General features: G+C 37.8%; 1 protein-coding gene across 4 annotated transcripts in view; it reads right to left on the bottom strand.

Annotated features, from left to right (window-relative positions):
- The window catches only part of svep1 (sushi, von Willebrand factor type A, EGF and pentraxin domain containing 1), an 83554-nt gene that overhangs the window by 59730 nt on the left and 10132 nt on the right, over positions 1-13692 (bottom strand). For all 4 annotated transcript variants that reach the window (XM_051900670.1, XM_051900672.1, XM_051900671.1 and 1 more), the window contains exon 2: positions 548-803. In XM_051900670.1, the coding sequence (XP_051756630.1) occupies positions 548-803 (256 nt within the window). The remainder of the gene's footprint in view (positions 1-547; positions 804-13692) is intronic.

Here is a 13692-nt window from a genome sequence, read left to right as displayed (position 1 = left end):
TTCTCACACTTACCCGTTGGTTTAGGCAACATTTTGGCAGGTGTTTAGCTCCACTTTTGATGGTTATGCTAAAGTAGGCTAATACAGTGTGAAAGGCAGGGGTGCTAAAAAGTGAGTTGTGTAGAAACAGAAAATAACATGCCTCGTGTTTACTTCATTAAATATTTAATGTTATACATTTTGTACAGTCGCAGAAACCTTGACACTGGTTTACTATAAATACCTGAGGTAAAATGTAGGACAGCGAAAGCAAACTTGTTACCTGGGATGATGACCGTATTTTTTTTTTTTCTGTAAATTTCTGAATACTTAAAAGAACCGGTTATTAAAGCACGTTGCATTATCGTTTCGTGCAGGTCACGTGCTGTAGTTGTCCAGTCAATATAATAAAATATTGTTGTCCTTTATATGCAAATAAGAGCCAAGGAACCCAGAAGAAACTTTGAAGGAAGTGTGAACAGTGTGAATCGTAAAACCTAGAAATAGTTTTCCCAAGGTTAATGATGACCATATGTTAACATTTTCAGCTCCTATTCTGAGTTCTCACCTTCATGAAGAGCGCGTCGAGCCAGCGCTTCAAATTCAGCGAAGTTGTGCACTAAGTAGCAGTGCTGATCCTTGGGGTGCGAGGCCATGTCGTGGAGCTCGCGGATGTTTCCCTGCCAGATGCCCAGCGTGAAAATTTCCACGCCTCTCTCCCTCAGCGCTGCCGCCACCGGCCGCGGGTCTCCTCCGTTTGAGTAACCGTCAGTGATAAGGAAGATCGCCTTCGTGGCGTTCTCTCGCGACTGCCTCAGGATTTGCTGTGAGTTAAAAGACACAAAGTGAAATGTTAACGGAGTTGAACCGCAGTGGTTCCCAGTGTGTATCCCCACTATAGTAAAACACACATATAGTACAGTGTATTGCATTCTATATTACCCAAATGATTTATTTACACTTTATTTTGATAATTCAGTATAGCTTATTCGTTTATTCAAACAGCACTTTAATAATTTCATGACTGAGTTACAAACGATTAAAAATACTGAATATGATTTGTGTGAAGAACAGGCGGATATTTGTCGTTGAGTCAGGGGCGGATCTAGAAAATTATTTATAAGGTGGCAAAAGGGTGGCATGAGGTCTATGAGGGGTGGCAACACCAAAGCAAGCGCCCATGCATAGTTTTTGGAGATTTATGGCCTGACATACACAAACATTGCATTACCACAAAGTAGTCATTTATATACTGTTTAAAATTAAAAATAAATAACAAGATTTCAATATCCATCATGGCACCAAGTAAAGGCATTATATGAAAAACATCAACAGATTCTAAATGAGTCTGAGCTTGTATCACTAAAGGAGATGAGCAGTTTTATTAATATCACACAGGCTACTTCGATGGTATAAATCACATGTTTTAGTGCAAGTTTGCAAACAATTTTTGAGTTTCTGTTATTAACAGAGGTCGGAATGTCTGTGTGTGTTCACCCAGAACACCCTATCAACTACATACCCTAGCAACACCCCAGCAATTGCATAGCAAGAGCCTAGCAACCACCCAGTATCTCCTAGCAACCACCTAGTAACACTTTAGCAATCACCCAGAACATCTATATTCTGGCCTAACTGACCAAATTTTTTACGTTTTTTAAACAAGACTTTAAGTTGGCTTTATGACAAGCCAACATAAATTTGTCTTTCAAACTTTTCAGTCTAGTTATTGTTTTTCTTGATTGCTAACGCACAATTCATGAAACAATTCAACATTTTCTCACAACTATAAACACAATCTCAAAACTATACACCAACTTGTACAAACCTCAAACTTCCAGGTCAAAATAAAATGTTCTAGTCAAAAACTTATTCTTTTCTGACAAAATCAAACTTTGGCAACAGATGACACACAAAACGTAACAAATACACAGACTACTGCACTGCCCAGTGATCACTAGTGAGATCAATTCATAACACTGTAACAAAACTATCTCTTACTGGGATTCAGGAATTATTTTGCAGCTCAATGTCTACCACACTATACAAAAATAAATTTACAGATGCAGATTCAGTAAAATACAGCAATGAACTTTTGGAGGGATTTTTTTTTTTTTTTTTCATTTTACTATTGTAAATTGATCTTGCAGTAGAAAATGCAAAGCATGAGAAAAATATGTATGAACTTGGTATGCACCACAATACAATAAATTCAGCATTCTCTGCACATTTGCCCAAATTTCATTACAGTATACACAGTACTATAGCAGTGTATTGGTCTTCTGACACAAGACTATATCCCTAGGCAGTCATTTCTCAGTTCTGCAAAAATACAGTAGGCTACACATAACAAATGGCTACAAAGAAAGTTGACAATCACAAGATTGAGATTGTACAACATGCTACAGTTTACTGTACATAGAATAGTGAAATGTCCCTCATCTAAAGTACTGGTACTGTGTAAGTTTAAAACCCCGGTAAATGATTCTTTCAGCTCTCTCTCAGATTTTGACTGGTGTATCATCAGTTTTGCTACCTAATGTTGTCATTGTTAAACGTTTTGAGAAATGTGTCTTTGTTTTGAGAACTGAACGAATTGTTTGGGAAACTGGGCCAACTGAATCACTTATAATGTGTTAGCAATCGAGAAAAGCTAAAATACATTTCGATTCTTACCTAACTCTGCTATTATTTTCTGTGATCGGGATCTTATTATTGATTTCATGTTATTGTTTCGTAATTGTTACGAAAATGAATCTCAGACATATTCGGATGGGATTACATTTCTCACAGGACTTCTGAGTTAGCCGGGAAGCAGTAACATTCCGATTCACGAACAAATGTGGAAAAAATTCGTAAGTGAACTTGGCTGCGCTGTGTTTTTGACTCTCAAAGAACCGGTTCATAAGAGTCATTTGTTAATGAAGCTGACTACACTGGGCGCGGTGCGCGCGCGTGCAACCATCATGCACAGTTTATTGAAAGATGTGTTTTTTTGCCATTATTTTGCGTTACGCTGTCTTTTTTAGGTCATCACATTGAAGCGCCGCTGCTGAAAAGCAGTACTTAAACCACAGCTTAGATTTATTTTTTATTCTATGATAATTTTGGGGTGGCAGATGGGGTGGCAAAGCTTTTTCTTAGGGTGGCAATTGCCACCCCGTGCCACCCCGGTAGATCCGCCCCTGCGTCGAGTGAGTTGAACTCGAGAACCGGGTCATTCCGATGTGTGAACGAATCGTGCAGAGCAGACTGCTATGTGTGAACTGGATCAACAGATTAATTTAAAGGATTAGTTCACTTTCAAATGGCTCTGGGGGGGTTTGTGTAAGAAAAATATTCATATTTAACAAGTTACGAAGTAAAATATCTAGCTTCCACCAGACCGCCTTCCGTATTCTATTCACGAAGAAAGTGTAAAACTCTTGCAGATCAAAAAGCTTACGCTACGTCCTACGCCTTCCCTATTCAACTTACGGAAAAAGCTTAACTGACGGGATGCCAATTTGCGTTACCTGTATCCAATTCCATAAATTTGACTACGGAAGGCAGTCTGGCGGAAGCTAGATATTTTACTTCATAACTTGTTAAATATGGATTTTTTTTTTTACACATTAACGCTTCACTTCAGAAGCCCTTTATTAGATGTGTTTACCAGCATGAGGGCGGGACAACCTGACATCATAGCAGTAGCAACCATCCAATCAATTGTCAATGGACAAAATCAAGTCCCGCCCTACATTTTTTCTTGTTCGAGAAGCCATTTCTCTCGGATATATGTCACAATAAAGAAGAAAAGACTATTACAACTTCCATTTCATGGTGACTTTAAGTGGGAATAATAGATGATGACAGTATACATCCAAAAATCCCCTATCAGAATAATGCTAAGAAAATAATGACATCTTTCTTCCTGGAATACACAGCTGGCATCACAAAAACACCAAAATAGCAGAAAAAGACTGTCTCGTTGGCAAACACAACTACATTTTAACATCACAAGCACGCACATTTGTTTGCAGAACTTTTTTATGTCTAAACATATGTAATTAGAAGGCTTGGTTGAGGAACAGAAAGAAAATCTCTTCATTTGCTCTAAGGGTGCTCTAAGTGGAGCACAATTTACTGTCATATTGCTTCAGACAGAGAGAGAAGAGGGGCTTGTGAAAGTCAATAGACAAGGCCAATTCAAGGACTGCTTGAAAATGGAGCAGCTTTGCTCTTTATTGTCTAATTGGCTGTGGTTCAAGTATTTCAGACAGCAACAATTATTACAAAGCCTGGAGCCTGACTTGCATCCAATTATACACACATAGAGATACAAGCACACACCTCAAATCTGGAATCTCCTATGCATCAGTGCTTTTCACTGTCTTTCTCTCTCTCTAACACACACAGACCCAGACACAAATATACAGATGCTGCTGATTGTCACCACAGTGATGTCAACTGTGGTCGGGCCCCAAGGGAGTAGGTCCATGGGCTAAAACAGGGTGTGATTGTGGCCGTTTATGGGGCGGCAGCTCAAAGACACTGAAGGCGTAAGGGGTTTTAGATATGAGTCAGAGGTGGTCATGGTACACAAACATGTCTGCACATCATTAGAGGAGGGTAGACACAACCGTCGGAGATCACAGAAATAGGACAAAGAAAACAGCTACTGACGCACTGAGATGTGTAATTTGTCAAACTTATTAGAAGCCACATATACTGTGTTTGTACCCACAGAATTACACACTACTTTAGTCACTCCTACATTATAAACCCACATGATTTTTATACACACACACACACACACACACAGACACACACACACACATCTTGTCCCCTATCAAAGCTATAGTAGTTAATTGCTTACATTAGTGGCTAATCCGATTATCTCAGTTTAAAGGCAGTTTGTGACAAAACAAATTTTACAAGTGGTTTAGGCAATCACAGCATTATGAGTATATAAACAGCTGTTTGTTTCACTGTATAGTGACAAATTGTCTCTACTCAATTTTTTTTAAAGTGTCATGAAACCCCCCCGTTTTAGCCTGGTCGTTCACACCTCAGAGCTGAAAAGTCTGAGAAAATGGGCGTGTAAAGCTCTGGAAAAGTGGGAGTGTAGAGGGGGGGAAGAGAGGAGAGAACAACCAATGAAACAGACCTACAACATTATACAGAATAATGAATATTAATATATGAGCACGGAGAAAAATGACAACAAACTCCCAAACACAAGGGATGCGGAAGAATATTTAAAAGGGCTGATAATATATTTATTATGTTTACGAGCACTACAGTCTCATGATAAATGACACATAGTTTTAACACAGAAAGAATAAAGACATAGTTACTTTTTTGTTCAGTCTTCTTTGAATTTTCAGTCTAAATCATTGTCTTTTGTGTATTAGAATAATCGTGTCATCGCGTTTAAATACACCACTGTATCAGTGTCCAGTTTGCACATATATTTCATTTGAAGAAGACTTGATGAATTATGTGTGCATACACCATGCTGGTTCATGTTTGGTGAAGGAGAGTGCGTGAAATACGTCTATAAAAACTTTAAACACACATATTTCAGTCTGTATATGATCAATGATCCACGTAGCGAGTATTGTTAAACTCATCGCGGAGCTCTGCGCTGAAACCCATCATATGCATGCTCTGCGTGTATATAGTAACAATCGTATTTTTCATGTGTTCGTATTCAAATTCCAGTTCTGACCGCATCGCGGGCAAAATACAAACAACACTCATGTGCTACTGTGCTGAGGGAAACACACATGGTTCGTGTGTCTGAAGGCAGAGCAGGCAGAGGTGAATGAACAGCACTTTTGTGACATTTGAATTCTCCGCTGTAATGCGATCTCATGCCAGCATATTTTCCATTTGTGCTGGTGAACAACAGCAAAACAAACCGCCTGCACCAAAACTTTAGTTCTGGATGCGTCGCAGACAAACGCCTTTTTGTATTGTAGCACTGAGGAAACGAGCACCTACGACCCATGTCTCTGAATGACAATAATAGGCAATGAGACAGAAGCAACAGAAGTGATACTTCCTCATGCATAATACCGCGATTATAATCTTATGCATACTATGGCGCAGGGATTGGACTGAACGAGCTCTTTCTCATGAATAAATGCAGAGAACCCGGTGACGTAGATTCGCCCCCGCAAGCCTATCTACACACTCCGAGGCCTGAATCTACGACAGATTTTGTGACGTAGCTTCGACTTTGCTTTTCAAACCGGAAGTACAAAATTGATCTTAAAAAAATGCAAAAATAACCAGTTTCCACTTGTTGAACTTTATGAGTGCTATTAGTGTTTTCATTGACATGCAACCTGTACATATCTGTTCACATCTTAAAAAATGTGTTTTGGGGTTTCTTGACCCTTTAAATAGTTTATGTGAGTTTAGGCCGATTGGCAGCCTAAGACACTTTGTAAGAACTGAGAGTCACCTGTAAAATTAGTTTTTCATGCTCAGACGGTATAGTCTGTAGCTGACCGTCTGATGCATGTTGCTGGAAAGTATTTTCTATGCTTTGATGTGAAGGCTTACTTTCAACTTCTGGGAGTAAGAACACAGGGTTTTTTTAATCAGATCGCCTGGAAATAAAGTTGTGTTTACAAGGTACCAGGTTGATGCAATGAGTACTGTGAACAGGAAAGTGTGCACATTTTCAGCTATTTTTGGTGTTTTCTACAATTGTTTGTAGCGATTACTGTCTTTTTTCATGCTGGTCTAATATGTAGTATAGACTTTTTTTGCCTTAAATAGCATGTGACAATAAAACAGACTGTGGTTGGTCACTTTACATGTCAGTCAGACAGCTTTTCCTGTCTAGACAATCGGTTCTCGGGCAGAATAAGCTGCAGTGTAGACCAGACCTTATGCTGTATGTCAAAGATCAAGCCTCAGCTGTGTGTTTTTATGCATGTCTGAAAATGTGGGTGTTTTTATGCAAGTATGATTAAAATGTAGCAGTTAATACTGCTTTGTCATGGATGTCTTTGAACATTTTACGCTGTATAATGTTGGCATTCTCACTTAGCGTGATCTAAGTACTAACATGTTGTGTATATGTTTTTAGGCATTAAAGGGTTAGTTCACCCAAAAATGAAAATTCTGTCATTTATTACTCACCCTCAGGCCGTTTTACACCCGTAAGACCTTAGTTAATCTTCGGAACGCAAATTGAGATATTTTTGTTGAAATCCAATGGCTCCGTGAGGCCTACATAGGGAGCAATGACATTTCCTCTCTCAAGATCCATAAAGGTACTAAAAACATATTTAAATCAGTTCATATGAGTACAGTGGTTCAATATTAATATTATAAAGCGACGAGAATATTTTTGGTGCGCCAGAAAAAACAAAATAACGAATTATTTAGTGATGGCCGATTTCAAAACACTGCTTCAGGAAGCTTCGGAGCATCATGAATCAGCGTGTCGAATCCGCAGTTCGGAGCGCCACAGTCACGTGATTTCAGCAGTTTGGCGGTTTGACACGCGATCCGAATCATGATTCGACACGCTGATTCATAACGCTCTGAATCTTCCTGAAGCAGTGTTTTGAAATCGGCCATCACTAAATAAGTCATTATTTTGTTTTTTTTGGTGCACCAAAAATATTCTCGTCTGTTTATAATATTAATATTGAACCACTGTACTCACATGAACTGATTTAAATATGTTTTTAGTACCTTTATGGATCTTGAGAGAGGAAATGTCATTGCTCCCTATGTAGGCCTCACGGAGCCATCGGATTTAAACAAAAATATCTTAATTTGTGTTCCGAAGATCAACGAAGGTCTTACGGGTGTAAAACGGCACGAGGGTGAGTAATTAATGAAAGAATTTTCATTTTTGGGTGAACTAACCCTTTAAAAGAGGAGCCTCAGCAGCCTATGAGTCTCTGCTGTGAGTGATAAGAGAAAGTCCAGAGACTTTCTGTGAGATTGTCTATCTACTTTTGATATATCACTGCCGTTCAACAGTTAGGGCCAGTAAGATGTTTTTAAAGAAGTTAATACTTTATTCATCAAGGGAGCATATACAGTAATTGATCAAAAGGGATAGTAAAGACTGTTATTTTCAGCATATCAGAATGATTTCTGAAGAATCATGTGATATTGAAGACTGAAGTAATGACTGAATTCAGCTTTGCCATCACAGGAATAAATTATTAAATTTTAAATTATTAAAATATATTAAAATGGAAATAGATTGTAATAATGTTTCACAATATTACTGTTTTTGATCAATTTTACTATTTTAGTGCATTTTTGATCAAATAATCATGAGACTATTTTTAAAAACATTAAAAAATCTTCTTAAAAACCAACCCCAAGTTCTTGAACAGTTGTGTATGTTACTACGTTACCACTAGATTAGCAAAACATTTAACATATTTGCGGATCCATGAATTTATCTAGTGACCTACAAAAACCTGAGCTGTGTCCGAAATTGCCCCCATGTCCTTAAATAGTTCACTATTTCAGGTGTCAGCCATTTGTAGTGGTGTCCGAAACCATTATGGAGATTGTACACTTGGTCATTAATTTTTGTAATGCAACTGCATTAATAAGTGCACAACCCAAGTACTAGAGAATGTGCATAATGTATGACATTGCTTTCTCTGGCGCACAGTTTTTACATCAGTGTCTGAACTCGCTCACTCCTGACATTCACTATGGAATAGTGAATGAGGGGAAAGATTTCAGACACGGCTCTGGAACTGATGGTGGCAAATGTAGGGATCAGCAGGGTTCTGTCACGTTTAGTTAGTTTTAGTTTCATTTTCATGGACTCTTATTATATTTCTCTTTGTTGCCGTCTGCCTTTCTTCCTGTTTGCGCGTCATTCATCAGTTGTCATGGTTTTTCATTATATTCCTAATTAGTGCACACCGGTTTTTAAGTGAGTTTGTCACCTTGTGGATTTAAGTTCCTCTGTCTCTCACGGTCATTGTCCGGTATTGTTTGTGCTATGCACACTGTCGCATTGTGTTTGTTACCTTGGATTATCTGTTTTGCCTTATTTAATAAAACTGCTTTATTTTAAACCACCTCGCTTATCTTCATCATCATGGACATTAACATTACAGGTTCATTTGAGCACTCATTCGGGACAGCAAAAATTCTTTTTTAATGACATTTTGTTTTTCATACATCATAATGTTATTGTTCACATTTTAGTTTTTGGGACTTGGATATGAGCAAATAATCTTGCGATCTCCATGTTGGGGTCAACATGTCTTCACAGAATCCCACTTTTTTTGATCAGTGAGTCTTTTACAACTGTTAACATAGACATAATCCTCTGTTCAGTTCCTGTATTGGGTTAATGGACATGCTTAGTGGACCATGATCATCACACCAGGGTATTCTATTTCAAAACCTTGCAGACACCTTACCATGTTATAAAGCTGATCTAAGGTCAGTAATCTCTAACAAGACCACAATGTTCATAACTAAATGCTGTGATGTTTCCATCAGCTGCGAATGTTATTCCAAATTGCTGAGATCAGTGGAATACAACAGAATATCAAAATTTCTAATTCATGGGGTTTTGCTTCTAATAGGGTCGCTGAGGAGGTATATCTCCATCTGAAGCATTCCAGAATAGAGTAAACATGTGACCTGAGTGCATTCATTTGCTTGGTTAGATGTCTGAGCTGTTTTGACATGTTATGGTTCCAGTGGCACAGAATACCAGCAACATGAAACTACAAAGCAAAAACAAGCCCACTAGATGGACCCAACCATTTCAAACCATAGTCCTGAGCAGCGGAAACTGCTCCCTGTGCAATTACTAGATATTTTTTCCCCCAAGTCTGCAATAAATCCTGTAAAAAACATTTGAGGGTAAACATTTTGCTCTGCAAAGCTGAGCTGTTGAAACCCTAGATATAAACCACAGTTTGATTTTGCACGTGGGAGACTCCCGTTGCATGCCTGAAATTTATATGCCTCCCACTGTGTGCTAGTATGTTCTCCTTTAGTTCTACTTGAGTGATTGCAATTGATTTAATTTCCTCAACATGTCAGACACACTCGGCCAGCTACACCTCATTTAGAAGGACAGGAGCAGAGAGCTTTGGACTAACGGATGAAGTAGGCCTATACATCTACTGACTGCTAGAAGTCCCTAGGTCCTTATTACAGTTCTCTCTGTCTGTGAAGTGAATTGAAGAGGATGTATAAGTGTGCGTGGATGGATTGAGCTTGATCATAATTGGTCTGGATAAAACACTGGGACTTGGGGTTTGCGGAGTATGGTTAGTTGGTTCCTGTCAAAACACCATTTGTCAATCTGAAGACAGTGAGACGCAGAGGAAATCATTTTTAAAAGAAAGATGGCCTTGACCATATTTCATATAATGCAATGGCAAATTTGGTCTTTCTGGTCCTCTGATGCTGCCACCCATGTACTAGGAACTCAATGCAAGAAAAAAAGTTAGGCAAGAGCAAAGAGTCTGGAGTTGGTCTCTTAAATTAGATTTCTGTTATTTTGGATCTTCATGCCAAAAAAAACTTAAAAGTGCTTTTTATGAAATTTATTGTGACTATATATTGTGATATATGTCAATATAACTAGACTCTTGGTCTTCTATGACAAAGGTACATGGCGTAATAGACAAAAGCCACCAAATAGATGTCTATGTAGAAGAGAAAAACACTGTGAAATAAAAACAATTAGAACAAAATGATTCTAAAACAAAAGTTGGTGACTGGAGATCCAGGATATCAGTGGATTATTTTATTATTATTATTTATTAACTTTCATTTTTTACTTTGGACTGGACTAAATGTGGTTTAAAGAAAACCAATTTAACCTAGCCTTATTTACTTGAGTAAATTGCCTAATCAAACCACAGTGTGATTAAATAAGTGGGGAGTGAAATAACACAAGGGGGTGAAATAAAAGCTAAATTAATGAGCCAGTAAACAAGCTTTGGCTTTATGGAGCACAGCAGACACTGTCAGTTGATATTAGTTTTTTTTTTTTTTTTTTTTGCCTTATTGTGCTTATACTAAATGCCAAGTTATGAACCTCATATTGAACATTTACGTAACATTTATTTTAGATGTAAAAATGCATTTGTTAAACATGGCGCTAACAACAACAAGGTCATGGGTTCGATTCCCAGAGAATGCACATAATCGTTAAAAAATGTTGTTGACATTTTAAGTTGCTTTGTTAATAAGTTACTTTAAACAAAAATATCCACTAAATGCATAAATGTAAGTGCATGTAGACTAAATCTTCCCTCAAATCCTTTTGAACCTTTAGACCCCGTCCTCTGTTTACCTCACCTACTGTCCATCGTCCCTGCCTCCCTTTCTCTGCTAAACCAGAGCTGTTTGAGCTGCAGATGTTCTCTGCCCTGAGGCTGAGCAGGAGAGTTCTCTGACAGTTAAACTCTAATCTGTCCTGTCTATTACAGTGATCCTGTCTCTGTTCTGGGCTTCCCCAACGTTTGCCTTTTTTTTTTTTTTTTTGAGCCTTGAGAGCCCAGAGCAGAAGAGTGTCAACGTTCCTCAATCCACCTCAGCTGGATCTGATTAAAAACACCTGGTTGAGGAGTAGTGATATGACTGATCTTGACTGAGAGGACAGTCTGGTTCATTTTTTTTTATTTAATTTTTTTTTAATGTGGATTGAGTTATAGAATATGTGGAACTGAACACTGGTATGAACAGAATAGGAAGAATCTTTTTAAAAAACAAAATATTTTAATTATTCATTTAATCTAAAATAAAATGCCCATAAAATTTCGGACTGCATGTTCTTCATGGTTTTTGATGGAAGTCATCCAGCAGTGGAGCCCAGAGAGAGTAGGTTGGTTGAAGAAAATGCTTAAATTATAATTTAGAACACCCATAACTACATGGTTGCCTGTGAATAACAACAGTGCATATTTTGATATTATGTAACTCCACTGTGTATAATTGTGAAACATATGTTTATCTTCATAAAAAAATTGCCTTCCCTTTATGATCATTACTGATGGGCAGAACTGAAGCTACAATTTTACAAAGACAATTCTATCATAATTTATTATCATAATTTTTGTTGTTGTTTCTTTGATTTAAAAAAAACTATTTATATCAAACCAAAAAAAAAAAAAAAGAAGTGTCAAATAGATCACGTCTGCACGTCTGAGACACCAGAATTAATCAAATCATAACACTCACACTTCTGAGCCAAACTAATTTGACAATTTTAGCAACAACCAGTACCAAGTACAGCACATGTTGTAATGCATCCTAAAGCCACTGGCATTGGTTCTCATCTTCAAAAGCATTGTGAATGTAGTTACTGAAATATCTAGAAATTCACAACGGCACCTAGGCAAGATGTTTTCCAGACCGGCGTCTAGGAAACACACAGGTCAATAATGTGAGGCAGTAATAGCACAGTGGGGAGAGCGAGGAATCTATTTTCAGTGAGAACAGACCTTGTGTTGCTGTTGACAGGTTGAACTGTTATCCATTTCAACACTTCCTTGGCTTCTCCTCTGTGGTATGTCCTACCCCTCCCCCTCAACACACATGTACACAAGCACATACGTGAATGTTCACAATTGCAGACACACACGTTACACACTAAGTGCTACCTAGAATGTTGTGGGTAGAACTTTTTTTTTTTTTTCTTTGAACTCTAAAGGGCATAACCGTGTGGTAGCTGTGAGGTATTTTAAGTGAGACTCCTGGAAAGCCTGTAGAGAGCTGCCAATTACTATCCCTCATATCATAGTGTGGTCAGAGACATAGATCAGGTGCCTTTGAAGAGGGCCCTTTTTAATAAGTTCTGCCTCTGGAATTGTACAGTAGATAATAGTGCTTCTGAAATGTTGCATTCTTTAAGAGTTTTATTGCATTTACAAATTTAGGCTGCGTCCGAAAGCCGGAAATATGCTGCCTCCACAGGCAACATACGGATGTATGAAGGCAACAAGACACGTCCGAATCCAATGATCGTGTCACATCCTGTCTGGTGAGATATCTCCATCTGATCAATTTTTCAAGGCAGCATAGATTTATCCTTCACTGCCTTTGTTATCCCACAATCCTGTGCGTTCCATTCAGTGACAGTTGAGCTAAAAAATAAATATGGCATCTAAAAGTTCTGGTTTGTGGTCAGTTTATCTGTAAATGTACATTTGTGACTACTTTTTCCACTTTTGATGTAATTTCTAACAAGAAATTACTATTATAGTAATTAAATAATCGCTATCACCAAAGCTGTCTCTATTTTGTTGTAGATCATTAAACTGTTGCCTCAGAAATCTGTCCAGAATCAGTTTCAGGAGGTACCTTCATGCGCAAACGCTGCCTGCAAAGTCATTGCCTGTCTGATAAGGCAGCAAGTCAGCTGCCTAAGCTTTTGGACGCAGCCTTATAATGTTTTAGAATATCAGTGTGACTAGAATTTTTTTGTCTTTGTAATAATAATAATAGTGCTTATAGTAATTGCACACATTTTGCCATTTAAGATTTACAGATGCAGGTTCTGAGGAAAACAACACATTTTGCACATTTTACATTTTTATAAAAATAATAGGGTATGTGACACCCTTAATTTACTTATTTATTTATTTATTTATTTTGTCTAAAAGCACTATACAAGTACCTAAATAAAAGGTAAAAATAAAAGATAAAAAAATCAACATCACAAAATTGTTTTTTTTTTTTCTTCAGGAAAGCAAG

Source organism: Ctenopharyngodon idella, chromosome 7 (assembly GCF_019924925.1).
Source record: "Ctenopharyngodon idella isolate HZGC_01 chromosome 7, HZGC01, whole genome shotgun sequence".
Taxonomy (NCBI): Eukaryota; Metazoa; Chordata; class Actinopteri; order Cypriniformes; family Xenocyprididae; genus Ctenopharyngodon; species Ctenopharyngodon idella.
The sequence above is the reverse complement of the archived record's forward strand: the minus strand, read 5'-3'. Positions and strand labels throughout refer to the sequence as shown.